The sequence below is a fragment of the Saccostrea cucullata genome, unplaced genomic scaffold (assembly GCF_032062105.1).
Source record: "Saccostrea cucullata isolate Sc308-1 unplaced genomic scaffold, CSIRO_AGI_Scuc_v1 ctg2354, whole genome shotgun sequence".
Lineage (NCBI taxonomy): Eukaryota > Metazoa > Mollusca > Bivalvia > Ostreida > Ostreidae > Saccostrea > Saccostrea cuccullata.
In genome coordinates, this window is record NW_026925533.1 from 16,007 (window position 1) to 35,458 (window position 19,452).

Consider the following 19,452-nt stretch of genomic DNA (forward strand, 5'->3'; position numbering starts at 1 on the left):
TGTTTTGAAATATCCAGCTTATTGTTGTTTTGTTGCATTTTTTGGTCAAGAATGACGGACGATAGGCCGACCGGGATACGTAATATAGCTGACTGTTTTCGAAAGAGAACATAATCGATGAAAATAAATAAGCATACCTGTTTAATTTATTGAACTCCATATGAATTTAACACAATATTTCCGATATTTCCTTTTAAAATTCATTTTACGTATCTTTGAACATGCCGTCTTAGCCAAATTCTCTTTATACGACATGATCAATTTCCAAGTTACTCGATGTACACATATGACGTCATCGGTCGTAGATTTCAATCATAATGACTGTTACAGCATTAAAAAAATAAAAACATTTTATTTTTGTTAATGTTTACACGTTTCTAATCATTTTCTAGAGTTAAATTACATCGCTAAATACCAATATTACGAAAACCTGATTTCTAAAATTGACGTCATCTTGCCTACTATGACGTCATAATGCAGCACTGATTTAGCCAAGGTAGAATGTTCTGTATGCTTCCTTATTCCCCCTGCGTATCAAAAGAAACTAGTGCTAATTGTAACGGGGACCGTTACAGATGTTCCCCAAACGCTTCCCAACTCCCTTTTGGTGCCATATTCCCTGTAAGCTTGATTTATTAACACAAACTCTATGCATTTGAAATTTTAACAATGCTTACCCAGAAATGTACCATGCTCATTCAAATTTTAGCATTGCATGTGTGCGCATGTGAAGGCATATACGTTATGACCATATCATCTTGTCTACACAATCTATATATTTTAATATACTAAATATTAAAGTATTTAATCCATAGGTATTTAAAAATTCGCTCATTCAAGTGTATTTTTTATTGAACCCATTTCACGTGCACGCACGTGCATACATGAGCATGGTGACCATACCTTCTTTTAGAAGTTAAATTAAATCTATCTATGTTCTAAATCCCATCCTGTTTGGTTGAAAACCAAGGGAGTTATAGCTTTTTAAAGTTTCAGCCAATCAGATTGCAGCTCACGTACACGCACATGTATGCATGTGCATGGTGACCATACCTTTCTTGTAGATGTCCATTATATATATCTATGTTCCAAATCCCATCCTGTTGGTTGAAAACCAAGGAAGTTATAACTGTTTAAAGTTTCAGCCAATCAGATTGCAGCTCAAGTACACACACGTGTATGCATGTGCATGGTGACCATACCTTATTGTAGAAGTCCATTTAATATATCTATGTTCCAAATCCCATCCTGTTTGGTTGAAAACCAAGGGAGTTAAAACTGTTTAAAGTTTTAGCCAATCAGATTGCAGCGTACGTACACGCACATGTATGCATGTGCATGGAGACCATACCTTCTTGTAGATGTCCATTATATATATCTATGTTCCAAATCCCATCCTGTTTGGTTGAAAACCAAGGAAGTCATAACTGTTTAAAGTTTCAGCCAATCAGATTGCAGCTCACGTACACGCACGTGTATGCATGTGCATGGTGACCATACCTTATTTTAAAAGTCCATTTTATATATCTATGTTCAAAATCCCATCCTGTTTGGTTGAAAACCAAGGGAGTTATAGCTATTTAAAGTTTCAGCCAATCAGATTGCAGCGCACGTGCATGCACGTGTTTTCATGATAATTTCTATATATCATGTTGTAGGATATCCTAATGCATGGCTATGTTCAAAATTTCAAAGTATCTCCTCAAAAAACAAGAAAGATATTGAGACTTTAGTTTCAGCCAATCAGAGCAAAGCGCACGTGCATGCTCGTGTGATCTTTATATTTTGACCATGTCATATTGTCTATATTACTAATATATCCTTACATTATGAGTTTCAACGCATTTCATCAAAAATTTAAAAAGTTACGCCTATATCAATTAAATCGGTCATTTTAAATGTTGCACGTGCGCGCTCTTGCAAGCACGTGCGCGCAAAATGACCTTTGTTCGGCAAATCTACATAACATGTCTATTGACCCTAAAAACATTTTACCTTAGTCGGATGTGTAGTTTACAAGATCACTCAAGGACAAAATTTTCCCAGGAATAATAATAATAACTAGATGCGATCTCGTTGCGAGCAACGAGTAGGTCTTCCGTCCGAATTTTCGATAAGATGAGATATGACTTTGAATATGATCTTTGATAAAACATCATGGAATCATGCCTTTTCTATTTTGATTAAATCCTTTTGATTTAGATAATATCATCAATGCGTACTTAATTTGCACATTAATTCTTTTCATTTTTCTACTTTGAGAAACAACCAAAACCAATTAAAGAAAACTTGTAAGGAGACCTTGGATTATGAATGTAGTTTGACACAGAATTGCAACGAACCTACGACGTCACAATCCAAGTTTCCCTATACATTTCATTGCTCCTTATGTTACTTTCGTTCAAGCAAACGCTCGGCTGCCTCTGTTAACCGCTATTGCGAAATGTCGGAATTGACAGAGACCGCCGCCATTTAGTTCCCGCTTCAGATTTTTGAATGTTAATATCTCGAGTTTGAATTTATAAATTTACAAACGAATTATATATTCAGCCTAATAAGAAATGTTTCTATCAACTATACTGATATCATTTAAAAATATTGAAAAACAAAAAAGTTAAAGACGAGAGACTTTTGGCCCCTCTATGCCCCTAATTTGAAGGACTAACCCAGTTTACTTGATATCAAATGAAAGGTCTTACTATATTGCACATTTTTTGTTATATATGTCTTAACAAAATATTAACAGGTAAAAAGATATAAAAGAAAACGTGTCAATTTTTGCGAGATGAGTATGAGGCTATTTTTCGATCCCAGGCGAGCGTCGATGCCTTCTTACCTGGAAAGCTCTATATGCAAAATGTCACATCTACTATCCTTCCTCTACCTTCACTGAAAATCTCAAGTCGATATCTTAAGTCGTTTAGGAGGAGATCTCAGGACAAGCTGACCCTCTAAAAATCAGTAAATCGTCCATATTTCACGACCGGAAGTGACGACGTACTTACGAAAAATTTCCGACAAGGTTCAGATTAATATCTATCAGATCTGAAAATTTGGTGAGAATCGGTCCAGCCGTTTCTGAGAAATCGCGTGCACAAAATCGGTAAGAAAAATAATAATAATAATAATAATAACTAGATGAGATCTCGTTGCGAGCAACGAGTGGGTCTTCCGTCCAATTCTTGATGAGATGAGATAAGATTTTGATTGCGATTTTCATTCTAAAATAATGATTTACCACAATCTGTAAAAAGACATTGAACATTCAAGTCTCTAAAAAATCGGCCTTTTGCCCCTAATGGCCCCTAATTTTAGGAATGGGCCCTCTTTTTTTTATATCATCTTAAACCTCTTAAGATTTTGAAGATTTTTTGTTCAACAACTGTTCAGAAATTCTTATTCGTTTTTGAGCTATTAGCAAAAAATATAATTAGGGGTCAATCCTTCAACTCCCTAATGGGGACGTTAAGCAAAAAATGAAAGGTTGCATATTGTTCAGAACATTATTTTGAACATCTTTTGTTCAATATTGCTAATCAAAATATTTCTCCCTTTCGAGATAAAAAGCATCAAAATTTAGCTTTCTGGCCCCTTGTGGCCCCTAATTATGTACCATACGACATGGAAATCATAATATATAGTTGTAGATGGTTGAGATGAACATCTTTGCTTCAGTAATGTATCACAAAATATTAACTGATAAAGAGTTATCGATTGAAGACTTTTGCCCCCTCTCGGCCCCTAATTCGAGTGTGCAGCCCCTTTTTCTGGATTTCATCTTAAAGATCTTAAGATTTTGAACATTTTGTGTTCAACAATTGTTCAGAAATTCTTTTTCGTTTTTGAGATATTAGAAAAAGAAATTTTTAGGGGCCAACCCTTCAACTCCTTAATGGGGACGTTTAGCAAAAAATGAAAGGTTGCATATTGTTCAAAACATTATTTTGAACAACTTTTGTTCAATATTGCTTATCAAAATATTTCTCCCTTTCGAGAGATCAAGCATCAAAGATTTAGCATTCTGGCCCCTTGTGGCCCCTAATTATGTACCATACGACATGGAAATCATAATATATAGTTGTAGATGGTTGAGATGAACATCTTTGCTTCAGTAATGTATCACAAAATATTAACTGATAAAGAGTTATCGATTGAAGACTTTTGCCCCCTCTCGGCCCCTAATTCGAGTGTGCAGCCCCTTTTTCTGGATTTCATCTTAAAGATCTTAAGATTTTGAACATTTTGTGTTCAACAATTGTTCAGAAATTCTTTTTCGTTTTTGAGATATTAGAAAAAGAAATTTTTAGGGGCCAACCCTTCAACTCCTTAATGGGGACGTTAAGCAAAAAATGAAAGGTTGCATATTGTTTAGAACATTATTTTGAACAACTTTTTTTCAATATTGCTAATCAAAATATTTCTCCCTTTCGAGATATTAAGCATCAAAGATTTAGCATTCTGGCCCCTTGTGGCCCCTAATTATGTACCATACGACATGGAAATCATAATATATAGTTGTAAATGGTTGAGATGAACATCTTTGCTTCATTAATGTATAACAAAATATTGACTGTTAAATAGTTATCGAAAAAAGACTTTTAGCCCCTTTTGGCCCTTAATGTGATGAGTCAGCACTTTTTTAAAGAAATCATATGAAAGATCTTGTCATTCTGTACAAATATTGTTCAGTATGTTCTTACAAAATATTTATACTTTAAAAGATATGATGCAAAATGTCTCCAAAAATCACTCGTGATTCGTGTCCTAAATTTTGACCCCTACCGAGCTTCCATACTAGGTACTTCCGGAAACTATCCAAACTCCCAGTAACATGGGAACATGTCCTCTATCATCACTGAAAATTTCAGCGCTCTAGCTCAAGACGTTTCTGAGATCAATGACGGACAAGAAGGTCCGCTGAATTTTAATAAAAGGGCGATAACTCTAGACCGGAAGTGATTTTCGAAAAATCAAAAAAATGGTATAAACTTCAGATGATCCTACATCAACCCTGAAAATTTGAAGCAAATCGATCAAGCCATCTCTGAGAAATCTTCTGCACAAAATTTGTGCAGAGAAAAAGAATAATAATAATAATAATAAGAAGAAGAAAATTGAAAAAGAAACATAAGAATAATAGAAGGGTCTTCCGCTGAAGACGGAAGACCCTAATAATAATAGGGAAAAAGAAACCGAACGAAAACAATAAGGTCTTCCGTTGGAGACGGAAGACCTTAATAAGAAACAGAGTAAAAACAATATGTTCCCCAACTTCGTTTGGGGAACATAATCACTGACAGGTACACACTTTAAAGATTGTGTAAACACTTAGAACAGGTTTGTTCAGAGTCGAGTTTGATATATTTTGTATATTATATGTTTAAAGATTGAGTAAAAATGTCTTTATTGAACAACCCTGTTCTCTATGTTTTCTAATTAAAAGTACAGTAAAACTCGGTTATAACGAAGTCATTTGGACCTATGATATTACTTAATTCGTTATATCCGTAATACGTTATATCCGTACAAGAAATTAGTTAAATTTACATAGCTGGGGATCCAAGATACCTTCGCTATAACAATAAATATGCAATATCTGTATATGTATTGTGATTTTGAACCTATTTGATGTCTTCATTTACATGCTACATGCTACATGTATTAACCTCTCCATGACCTGCTTTGAATCATTTCAGGCCATGTGGATATGTGTCGTTACGGGCAAATGCCCGTAGTATAAACGTGCCTGCTACATGTAAATCTCAGTTGCATCGCAGTCAGTTTTATATCGTTCAGCGTGGACTTGTTTGATTAATCTTGATATAGTGTTGTGTTTCACTGCTCACGTTATGTACATGTAATTAAAAAATCGTATTTGTATTTGATTGTGAATCTTAAACATAAAATTTGTCTGTGAAAGGAAAACATGTTTCAAGACCTTTCTTTTTATAGATTTTATTCTAAATTCTCTGCCCATTTCCATGTAAAATAGAAATTGTAGTCTGATGGGGAAAAGTAGACTTGCTTAAGTTTCTACGTTTAATTGCTCTCTTTCATACTTTTTGATAATGTCAAACATATGGAGAGAGAGAGAGAGAGAGAGAGAGAGAGAGAGAGATTTCCTAAGATTTAAAATTTTAAAAAGTTTGTGATCTGATCTATAAGTCAAAATTAAAAACAAACAATACACAATTTTAAAGTCAATTAGGAGAGGACTATCTAGGTGACTGAACTTGTGTCCGATTATTTTGACTTTGTAAAAAAATATGTTCAATTTAATTCAAAGTGGACCTCTGATTGTAGAGATACATGAGGGTCATACTATGTACTTAAACCTTTAAGATGCCATTGCGTTAGTATTTAACTATCAACAAAATGAGTTTTAAAACAATTCATGAACATAAAATAACAGTTTTTACCATAAAAGAAGGATATGGAGATAATGAACAGTATTCAATATCAAAGTCCATAAAACAATACAAAATGGGAGCAGAGCAAATACGGACCCCCGAAATATCAGAGTTGGGTGACAAGAATATTTATACTTTTGCCTAATTCACATTTTTAATGTAAACAAGAATAACCCTGACATATGTATTTATTGATAGTACAACAACTGAGTATAGGGGCAAATCACCTAGTGGTAGGACTTTTAAAAACCTTAAATTCTCAGATTAAATAACAATTGCTAATAATGTTTATAGAAATTATAAATAACAAAGTTTACAATTTTTTTTATCTATAAAATTCATAAAAAAATATTCTCTGTGATTTTCTTTTTATTTTAAGAAGCTTTGGCTTTTCCAAGCCTAAAAGTCCTGTGATATTCGTAGTAACCCATAGCAAATGTCAAATTAACTGATTGTCAATTGTAAATCAATCACTTTTATTTGCACTTTAATCGTTTAGCATGAACATTTAGTATTCCATAAAAAAATTGAATTCCTTTCCACCAAGGACAGTCTCTTTGAAGTCTTACTAAATTTTGGAATCGTTACCTCAAACTCCTCGGATAATATTGTTTGCAGAACACCGACGAAAAAAGAAAGGTTCCGAACACAGTAGTAGGGGTGTAATATTCGAGCTTTGACCCTAGTTTATCGTTTATCTTTTTTCTTAAAATGTAGCATGACTAAATGTACTAAAGCTGATTATGTCAAATTTGACCAAAAATTACTTTGACACTAAGTGAAAAATAACCATCTTATTATTTTCTTTGATATGCATAATGAGATATTATATATTGTATTAGCAACTCTTCTACCGGTTATTATAATCAGTTTCTAATTTCAAAAAATCGTATTCTTTTCAAAATTATTGAGGAGGAGTTAATGCATACCTAATCAGTAAGTCATCAAGTTATAATTACGTAGGGTCGAGCTCGCATACTAAAATTCAAAATCGGAAAAAAAAGGAAGAGACAGAACGAAATATAGCAGGACAGAGAGATAACATATCTTGTAAAGAATTTACAAAATTATTATGATAATGGAATTTTGCTTAGCTTTGCACTTACTAGCTGTCTTAATTAAGCTTGTTTCTCAATTCGTTTAATCATTCAAAAATATGCATTACTTTTTAGTTGATCTGTGGCCGTTCATGTTGCTATTAAACCTATCCGAATTCTTCTATAATTAAAAAAAAATTAAGCAGTGATGAATTCTTATTGACAATGCAATGACATATTCAAGCACTTGTACATTGAAACAAAACATAATTAAGGTCATTTGTGGAACAAACTATTTGTAATACATAATGTATATCCATTCATGTCACTATACATGTATATGTGTATTTTTTAATAATGTATTTTTATTAAATTCATTGCAGAAATTATGGAAATGCATTTGACAAAGAAAAAATGGAGCATATTGATATCCACACTTATATCAGAGAAATATTCCGTTTGTGAAGATATTACGTACGAAAAAAGAAAAAATATTCAACAAACATTCAAAGCATTGCAAGAGGTTCAGGAGGAAAAAGCTGAAGAAGATTTAGTGTTCCTAAAGGAACTGGAACTTCGTGATGAATTGTTAACTCTGGATAAAGAGAACAATAAAGTGTCCTTTGTATCAGAAGAGGTCCGACATCAGGTGATGGGCTTCTTTGTTTTGAATTGCTTACAAAGTAAAGAGAATTACGAGGATTATCTAAATCTTTCCTCACTGGACTCGCTTATTGAATATGTGCGGCCGTTGGGATACACACGACAGAGTACAGAACGATGTATGTACCTACCTAAAGGAACGGAAGAGGTATTCGTAAGAAGATTTGGTATAGACGCCATATATAATGCAACACCGGGATTTTATCACTTAAAACACGCAATACTTTCAGAACGTGAGTTAATCATAGAATTAGACAAAAGTCATTTGATATTATATGTCTTATCAAAGCACTAATTGTATTGTCACAAGTGATATTTCCACTTAAAAAAAATGTTAAGTTGTTCAGTTGACTTTGAATGTAACAATACTTTTGGGAAATGAGGAAGGGTCATTTTAATTAGAATTCTTGAAACATTAGTATATATTGAAGTTGTGATATAAATTGTCTTGGAATATTTTATCATTTAATAAAAACATCGTTCGTGTAGTATTACCGTATAACGGATTATTTTTACTGCTGTAAATTTTTACATTTTAAATTTGGCTGAAATATAGTCATTTAAATTTTTACACGTAATTTTTTTACGAATTGAGCATGTCTGTTAAAATTAACACCATCAGTGGTGAAAATCCAGATCAATGTTTTAGCATTTGAACGCGTTTAAATACAAATACAAATAGGCTTAATACGTCTGGAAAACCCTATGCAAAACTCAACATTCAATTATTTCCGCGATTTAAACTATAATGTTTGTTCATTGAAATACCTTTATATATCATGCGCCCTTCTTTAGCTTCCTATTTTAAAAATTTAAAACACGATTTGCTAATTAAGTATCATTATAGATGTGCACCACCTGCTTGTCTTCATTTTACCGGAAATATAAAGAGAGACAACTCAGATTTAGGTATCTCTGCTATTTGTGGTTGAAAAATAAAGCAAAATATTGTGAATCACGTAATATATATACATGTAATCACTATGAATATTATATCAAATGGATGGTTCTTCATACATGACGTGGTTTACAAATGACATCCCAATAGTCCTACTGAATAGCCTTTCTATAGAAATAAAATTTTAGTCGCTTTAGTATACTCCGCTTTAGCTGTCATGTGAACGCATTTAATTATCTTAATTCGCATTAATGTACTGCGAATTAAACCCTCCGTGTGAACAGTGCATAATTTTAATAGTAACAATATTAATATTAATAGTTTATCAATGAAATAACTAGATCACAATACTAATTGAAAAAAGATATACAATTAAATATAACTTTGGGTCCACCCGGCCTTTTACATGTTCATGTATACTTGTAATAAGTGTAGTGTTAAATTTTATTAATTTTATTCACTTAACCTCCGATTGTCTGACCTGAGACAAACAGACTTTCCTTCTATGTATGATATATAACAAAAAAATGACTTACTGATTTTAGCACTCCTAAGGCTCCGGTGAGCTTATCTGATAAAACTTGACCATTACCTGGCGTTGTCATTGAAGTTAGCTGTAAACTGTTCCCATTTTCATCTTCTCCTGAATTTCTTGGCCAGTTTTAATCAAACTAGGCAGAGTATCCTTGGGTAAAGGGCTTTCAAGTTTGTTGACATGAAGGACCAGGTCTTCGTTCGTGGGGAAATAATTCAAAAATAGAGATAATTTAGTGACATGTTTAAAATTCTTCTCAAGAACCACAGGGACAGGAAAGACGAAACTTATAGAAAAACATCCTCAGGTTGTGTAGATTCAAGTTTGTTCAAATCATGAACCACGGAAGCAGGACGGGGTCTCAGGTTGCGATGAAAGTTTTACATGCCATTTTATAAGAAAAATCTTCTCAAAAACAACAAAGCCAGTGTTAGTCATGGAAGCATCCTCAGGTAATGAACATTCAGCTCTGAACTGATTTCGCTTTATTTCTAGCCACAGTGCTCAGGTGTGAGATGTTGTCCTTGTGCCTCTTTTTTTTGAAAAGGTCAACATTTTTTAATTAAAATTCAATGGCTTTCTTGAAAGAAAAGAAAAGAGTTTATTTCTGCAAATAGGGAAATAATGAGTAAATGATTGATTGTATGAACATACTTCATTCGAATTCGCAGGTACTTTTTTCACCTATAACCACTGTTGAAAAATTGGCGCCCACATTAGAATTGATGGAATTGATTTCTTAAATAACCATTTCCACAAATTTTGCTCTCCTTCATTCTTTTCTGAATTTACTACATACAAGGTTTTTTTCGCGCCGTGTTATTTTCGTCCTTTTGCACTTACAAACAATTTTTCCCCGTTTTAAATTCGCCCAGTCATAGTTTTGTTTAAGAAATTATGATGTGTAATTTGAATTCGCACCGTTTTAAATTCGCCCAAATCTAGAGGAAGGCGAAAGGGGCGAAAATAAAACGGGGCGAAAATTTCCCTGTATACAATAGTTATTGAGAAAACTAAGAGAGAATGAGGCATTTAAATTATTAGTTTCCCCATTCCATATCTCACCTTTTAATGGCTTTTAAGAGTTCTCTGGAACAACTTATTTTTAATATTTTTAGCTCAATTTACAGGTCACATGCATAAATAAAAGTCGGGTTTCAACAAACAAAGGACTTAAAATTAGAGGCAACTATAAAGGGAACATTTCTTCGAATCGCTTGTGTCAACCATTAATTACCAATTTTAGAAACTGACAGATGTGCTCAAGTTTTGTTTCATGTTTTGGTTGTTGTTGAAAGTCTCTCTCGAGATTTTTCGCTTATACATGTATGAAGACATCACCACAACCCGGTGGATAGATGGAATTCTAATTATACTAATTACTTAGGGTCATTGATCATTGGGGGATCTTTGACGTGTCAGTTCCTACTGCGACACGGGACCTTGGTTTATAGGTTCTCATTTAGAAGACATGTCTCCACATCTCAAAGTTAGATTCAAACCGTTAATATAAACTTATTGCTTATTAAGGTCTTCCGTTTCCAACGGAAGACCTTCTACTGATTCTGTTGGTAAAGATTATTATTCTTTTTTTTTCTTCTGCTTCCTAGACCGCAACTTTGAGGCCTCATATCTCACTTATTTCTCAACGGATTTCGATCAAATTTTCAGATATTATAGACGTTTATAAACTCTATCAGAATGCTGATTAAAATTTTGATAAAGTCACTTCCGGTTTTGAGTTATTTCCATTTAAACGAAAATTTATAGGGTTTCGTTTCCAGACAAAAGCTCAGAGACGGCTAAAGCTGGAGCAGAAATTCTACTGATTTTAGATAAAAGAAGGATTGAAGTTATGCACATCGGTTCTTGTTTTTCGATTTCTCAATTCAAAATGGCGCTATATAAGGATCAAAAATTAGAACGCTTAAAAGAACCAAAAATTACTCATATTTTGCTTTTTATCTTCAAAACTAAAAATATTTTGCTAAAATATATGGAACATAATTTGTGCAGAATGAGTAGATCTCTCAAAAAGGGCTGACCCCTAAATTAAGGGATCTAGGGGGGCCAAAAGTTTTTTCCAGATATCTCAATAAGTATTGATAATTTTTTATACATCAAAGAAGCAAAGTTGTTAAAAATGTCAAGTTTAATCTAATGGGGTCGTCAAAATACGTCCAGCGTCGTTACTTCTGGCCAAACCGGAAGTAGTCGGAAAACCGCGTATTTTTGCCGTTTTTGACAAGTTTTTGGGTAACATATGTCTCTGGGAGCTTAAAAATTCATTTTCCGTGCGTCGTTGTCACTTCCGGTCAAACAGGACGTAACAAAACATGGCTAATTTTTGCATTAATTAACATAGCTTTAGAGGATTTAAAGCATTTTTGGGCGTTATTTCTCATTTTTGTTAAAAGTGAAAGCTACTTCCGGTCAAATAGAACGGAAAAACTACTCGTTACTTTGCAACGAGCTTTGCTCTAGTTCTTTTTTTTTTCCTTTTCCTAGACGCCAAATTTGAGGCCTCATATCTCACTCATTTCTTAACAAATTTTGCTCAAATTTTTAGACATTATAGACGTTTATAAACTCTATCAGAATGCTGATTAAAATTTTAATAAAGTCACTTCCGGTTTTGAGTTATTTCCCTTTAAACGAAAATTTATAGGCTTTCTTTCCACATAAATGCTCGGAGACCACAAAAGCTGGGGCAGAAATTCTACTGATTTTAATTTTAGATAACAGAGGGATTGAAGGGGTCAAAAATTAGAACGCCTAAGAGAACGAAATTGTACACATATTTTTCTTTTTATCTTGAAAACTAATAAAAATTGGTTAAGACGTTGAATAAAAGTTGTGCATGATTGCAAGAACTTTCATTTTAAAACATTTAAAAGGAAAATTAAAATGAAAATAAGGGATAATTTAAAATTAGGGATCTAGGGACCTCGAAAATTTTTCCATTATATCTCAAAAAGTATTGATAATTTGTAATACATAACAGAAACAAAGTTGTACAAAATGTCAAGATTTATCTTATGATGTCGTCAAAATACGTCCGGCGACGTAATAATTGCGTAATTTTGCCGTTCTTCACATGTTTTTGGGTAAGATATGCCACTGGAAGCTTAAATCTTAATTTTTCGTCCGTTGACTTCACTTCTAGTCAAACCGGAAGTAGACAAAAATGGCTTATTATTGCAATAATTAACATATAGATTTGGAGGATTAAACCAAATTTGGACTTCATTTTTTTTTTAAATGAAAGTCACTTCCGTTCAAACAGGACGGAAGACTTACTCATTGGTTTGCAACGAGCTCGGCTCTGGTTTTTTAATTTTTTTAATTTTGAGCAAAAAATATGACCAATGAAGTTCTATCGATATATACGTTAATGAGTAAATTCTGCTACATAAGAATACAAAAATATACCTTCTTATAATAGACCACAACTTGTACCTATTGAAAATCCAACAGATTGTTGGAAAACCCGTTAAACGAGATAAAACCCTCTTAAACTTGGTTATCAATTTCTTTTCTTTAATTAAAAATTTGAATATAGATTATCCGGTAATTTTGTTGTGACAAAATTGTTCTAAACAATAGTGAAAAAATGAATCAATTTAGCAAAAATGTGACATATGTATGCCATTTAGGCTGTGACAAACCTAGGAAAAGCAAAAGAAAAAATTATATATGTTTAATTTTCTAAATAATAATAATTACGTGACAACATATAAATTATTTGACATATATTTTTGAAAGAATTGGTTGAAATATTTATTTTTACAGTAAAATTACCGCCTGCTGTATTAAAGATGAGTAAAGGAACAAGGAACAAGTTTTGTAATTTCGTCAAGGGATTTGATGAGGAACATGAACATCATTATTTGAATCGAAGCAGTCTTTTAGGATCATTTTTAATTGAATTAAATACGTCTCAAAAGAGAGGTGAGTTTTAACTCTATTAGAAATACAATACTGGAAAAGCAGACAAACAGAATGTACATGTATGTTGTTGTGCCAAACATTAAGACATGTAGTGGATATATTTAAGTCTTATAAAATAGTTATATTATAATAAAGAAAATTTTAAAAATGATTTTTTTTATCCTTATTAAGGACATGCGCAACGTACCTTACCTACTGATAATTTTCCAAGATATTATAAATTTAAACTTATAATAGCATTACATGTACATGTTCTTAGACAAAACTAGAGGTACTGTGAGCAATGAGCTCACTAAATAATACCCCCGCCTCCCATAATGTCCATATGTTGCTATATATTGTTTTACGGTAATGTGTAAAGAGGAATAACTCGTCCTATCAAATTTTATCTAGAAGCTTCTATATGTTAATTCATAGGTAAACATATAATGGCAATGTCATGTTTTGCTATGGAAAACTTAAAATACGTGTCGAATAAAAAAGTAAAATAGGAGGTGCTCAATGGCAATATGTAATAAAGATTCTGTGAAAGTGTCATTAAATTTCACTCAGTAGTTTAAGAGGAGTTGCGGAAAAAAGAAAAAGCGTAAAAGACGGACGGACGGACATCTACTTTATAATATACCCTCCCACTTTTCAAGCGAGGGGTATAAAAAATCAGCATGCGTTACCAGGGGTTTTGAAAAGATATCGAATTTTGAAATTTTTTGCATTATGCAAATTAAAATGTACAAAAATTATAAAACATGAAATTTAGATTTTTTTTCATCAAAAATTGTTTTAGAAGAAGTGTACAAATCGATTGATAGACATTAAAAATATTGCACAAGGTCCTTTATTTAGTGGAACTCTTCAACTCCAGGGAAGAATCCAAAAAAGTTCAAACTACGTTGCGTATGCCCTTAAAACTCAAAGAAAATAATAGAAGAATAAAATATATTGCTCTAACCATAAATTATAAAGGTCACTCGAGGGACCTACATGTATTGGTCTCTGCTTTCCTTCCAAGGATGAGTTTTCAGTAATGTGAGATCTAAATATGATGATGACATTTTGGCAGATGACATTTAAGAGTATAAAGAAAGAATGCGGATCAAATTGTCTCATTAAACTAAAAAGCTTAGGATTAGAACAAATACATTATTCTAAATACACCTTCTTTTTATCGTTACAAGAGTTAAGCCTTTTTCCCAAATTGTGAATTGCATCGCAATAAATTAAGCTTTCGTGTATCATGGCGGAGCTCTATAATCATGTAGTAGAAATACAAGATTTTATTGTTTACTTAAAATATTGTCAACGTTACCCTCTTATCATGATTAACTGTAAAACTAAGTGCAAGGACCTAATTATAAATAGCGCCACCTAAAAAGTTTTAAAAAGCAAGAATATACTTCCCCGTGGTCAGAACAGGTACATCCCGTATTAGAACGGATTGTACATGTATTTTTCATATACTAGTAGTATAAAAGTATTTAAAAAATCTTCTCCGCTCAACTGTATTTAGAATACATGTTTACTTAAATTGTTATGCTAGCAAGAATCTCTACCGAAATTGTAAAATTCATAACATATGCTAAGAAATTCTGAAATAATTAAGGGTTCTTTTAAAGTAAAAAATCATTAATTCTTTGAAAATCCTCTTCTCTACTTCTTGATAGTCAGAAGACATACATTTACAAATATGATGAACGAAGCACTAAGTTCTCATTTAATATTATAATATTAATTGCCCCTGCGCAGCTAGGTGAAAGACTCTAATATTTACTTTAAAATTAGCAGAGAGTTCGATTTAACAATGATATAAGCTATTAATCTATAGATTTGAATACGTATGAATGAATATAAATGTCCTTTTTCACAACCATGACACTGAAATACTACATCATATCCTTTCTCTGTAACATAAAATTACTTTAATTACTTTTCGCTAAAATTACAAACTGACACTTATGGAAATATCGCCTAATTTGTATCTGGTTAAAAATTCCAAGTATACGGTGTTTCATACGATTTTTTTTCAATGAAAACGAACTTATAATTTATTTGCAGTTTTAAAGGATTATGAAGAGTTTATAATTTGCTTTTAATTGATACATGTTATCTCAGGTCATATTAAAGCATTTATGTAAATTCCCTCTCCCGACTGGCTATATGTGAAATGGTTTGGATAAAAAATTTTCCAACCTCCAGTAGAAAAGAAACTTTTTTATATTATATTATTTATCAGTTTTCCCATTACGTCAACATGAATATCGACAATTTATGGAAAATATTTCCAAATCTACCCGTCGACCTAATTTTAATTTACCCTGAGTTGGGAGAGGGCAAGCAAACATTATTGTAGGCCTTTCAACTAATTTCTCAAGTTGCACACATGGTCAAAACATTGCATAGATAGATTTATAGGTACTTGAAATAATCAAAAAAAAAGATAATAACTTATGCATACTTTTAATTACATCATTAAAAAGTTTAATCATTTATAATTTACTTTTCTAATGTTGTGTTTTAAGGACAGGTAACTCAGGTGTGAAAAATGACCAACTTAGTGCAGATTTATGAGTTATCGTTTATAGGAATGACGTATAGGCTGCTTCAGCATTGGTATTGTTATGTACACAAAAGGGTTTCTTACATTGTTGTTTTGTACAAAAAAGTTTTGACTTTGAGAAAAAGAATGTCTTCACTCTACCTGAATTAATAACAAGGTCAAATGAATGGGTAACTGACTATATTCAATATTTTTAACTCTCTTTGACGATTATTATGAAGAAGAAAATTTAATGTAATTTTTTGTGTTCGCGCTTTTTCGCTTCAATTTATATAATATAATAGCAAGAATTCATTGCGGCATTGAAAATTCCGGAAAAATTCTCTTATAACAATAGACTAACAGAGATGGTATAAATGAATATATTTTACAAGTAAATGCAACAATTGATCATCTTATTTGTGTTACTTAGCACAAAGGGGAACGGCTGAGTATTAAATTTTAATTAGGTTAGAACTAAGAAGGAGGGTGGATTTCACTCTTTTATTTGAATCAAAAAAATTTAATTACATGCAGTTAAACGATGCCCGCAACTATACATTTCACATTGGTGTTAAATTTAAATACCACTGGATTCTACTGAAAGCAAAGAAACACGTGGGAAATGCTAAAAGCTGCCTTGCAAGTAAACAGTTAGATATCCGAGCCTGCTCTAAACAAGTTTCAGCAGTGAGTTATCGTTCATAACACCGACCTGCATCGTCAGTTGAAAGGCCTAATTATGTTCCCTAAACGGAGTTTGGGAACATATTGTTTTTACTCTGTTTCTTATTATTATGTTCCCCAAACGAAGTTGGGGACCATATTGTTTTACTCTGTTTCTTATTATGTTCCCCAAACGAAGTTGGGGGACATATTGTTTTTACTCTGTTTCTTATTAAGATCTTTCGTCTTCAGTTTCTTTTTCACTTTTATTAGGGTCTTTCGTCTTCAGCGGAAGACCCTTCTATTATTCTTATGTTTCTTTTTTACCTTTAATCTTAGGGTCTTCCGTCTCCAACGGAAGACCCTTCTATTATTCTGTTGTTTCTTTTTCACTTTTATTTAGGTCTTCCGTCTTCACGGAAGACCTTATAGTGATTCTACTGTTTCTTATTATTATTATTAAGGTCTTCCGTCTTCACGGAAGACCTTATAGTGATTCTACTGTTTCTTATTATTATTAAGGTCTTCCGTTTCCAACGGAAGACCTTATTGTTTTCGTTCGGTTTCTTTTTCCCTATTATTATTATTATTATTTTTTCTTACCGATTTTTGTGCAAGCGAATTCTCGAAAACGGCTCAGCCGATTTTCACGAAACTTTCAGATCTTATAGATATTGGTCTGAACCTTATTGGAAATTTTTTATATGTACGTCGTCACTTCCGGTCGTTAGATATGGACGATTTTCTGATTCTTAGAGGGTCAGCTTGTCCGGGCAATCACTAAAAAACGAATGAAGATATTGACTTGAGATTTTCAGTAAAGGTAGAGGAAGGATTGCTGAATTGCTTTTTTGAGTTTATATCTTTCCAGAGCATAAAGCGTTGTAGCTTGTCTGAGCTCGTTTTTATTGTTATTTTTCTGACCATCTAATTTTGTGTACGCGATTTCTCAAAGACTACTGGATGGATTTTCATGAAATTTGCAGGAACAATGTGTTGTTATCTGAAGTTATTTTATCCGAGAGATTTTTTGGAAATTCCTTTCTGGTGCCAAGTTACGGACAGTTTTCTGATTTTAAAATGACATTTTGTTCGCGGATAATCTCAATAACGGTAAAAGATATCACTGTGAAACTTTCAGGGATTATAGATCGTGATAAGTACTATCCAAGACGCGATCTTTTGTACGTCGTCTCTACTTCCTGTCGTAACGGCATGCAAAGAAAAAAGTCAAATTTTTAAAAATTTTTTGTTTTTCAATATTTTCAAATGATATTAGTATGGTTGATAGAAACATTTATTATTAGGCTGAATATATAATTTGTTTGTAAATTGCTGAATTCGAACGCGAGATATTAACATTCAAAAGTCTGAAGCGGGACCATAATGGCGGCGATCTCTGTCAATTCCGACATTTCGCAATAGGGGTTTACAGAGGCAGCCGAGCGTTTGCTTGAACGAAAGTTACATAAGGAGCAATGAAATGTGTAGGGATACTTGGATTGTCACGTCGTAGGTTCGTTGCAGTTCTATGTCAAACTACATTTATAATCCAAGGTATCCTTACAAGTCTTTTTGATTTGGTTTTGGTTGTTTCTCAAAGTAGAAATAGAAAAGAATTAATGTTCAAATTAAGTACAATATCTACTAATTTTTGTTTTGCATCACGGAAACACATAGCTTAAATCATAGTTATAATAAATATTTTAAAAACAATATTTATAGTAAGTACAAAACGTGACCAATGTTTTCCAATGCACACTTGTGTCATATTTGAAGCTCGCCTGGGCTCGAAAAATAGACTCACAAGTATCTCGCAAAATTTGACACGTTTTCTTTGATATCTTTGTACCTGTAAATTTGGTTAACAGATATGTAATAAAAGTTGTTCAGAATAACAAGTTCTTTCATTTAATAAGAAGAAAATGGGTCTGACCCCTCAAATAAGGGGCCTAGAGGGACAATAACGTTTCAATTCATAACTCTTTAACTATCAAGATTCTGTTATATATTTCTAAAAGCAAAAATGTTTTTCTTAACAATCTACAACAAAACATTGAAAAAGTATGATCATACGTTACATAAAAAAGGGCCATAAGGAGCCAAGATGCTGAAAGCTTTGCTTCTTTTTATCTCCAAATGGAGAAATATTTTGATAAGGAGTATTGAATAAAAGATCTTTAGAATCGTATATTAAACAATATACAACAATTCAATTTTTGCAAAACGGTCCCATTAAGGACTTGAAGGGCTGGCCTCTATATAATTCTTTCTATCATGCATAGCTAAAAAACGAAAAGAAATTTCTGAATAGTTGTTGAACAAAAATCATTAAAGTTACAAGCCGTATCATTTGAAATGAAGAAAAAGGGGCTGACCCTAAAAATAAAGGGCCCAGAGGGGCCAAAAGAATTTCATCTATAACTCATTGATGATATAATCTAAATCAAAAGGATTTGATCAAAAGAGAGAAAGCATGATATCATTATGTTTTAACAAGGATCATATCAAAATCATATCTCATCTTATCGAAAATTCGGACGGAAGACCTACTCGTTGCTCGCAACGAGATCGTTTCTAGTTTTTCATTATTATTTTTTTTACCTTTTCAAATCGCGATTTCTCAAAAACTACTCAATGAATTTCAACCAAATTTTCAAGAATGACGTGTTGTGTCATGCCATTTGGAAATATTTTTATAAAATTATAAAAATTCACTTCCGGTCAAGAATTATTGAAAATTTTCATTTTTTCCACTA

At 32.5% G+C, this 19,452-nt stretch overlaps 1 protein-coding gene across 2 annotated transcripts in view; it reads left to right on the forward strand.

The window, feature by feature from the left end:
- Positions 1-19,452, forward strand: part of LOC134269137 (uncharacterized) — an 84,172-nt gene that overhangs the window by 16,000 nt on the left and 48,720 nt on the right. Inside the window, exons 5-6 of one of the 2 annotated variants that reach the window (XM_062751353.1) lie at positions 7,831-8,343; positions 13,336-13,494. In XM_062751353.1, the coding sequence (XP_062607337.1) occupies positions 7,831-8,343; positions 13,336-13,494 (672 nt within the window). The remainder of the gene's footprint in view (positions 1-7,830; positions 8,344-13,335; positions 13,495-19,452) is intronic. The other variant, XM_062751354.1, reaches the window with a different exon arrangement.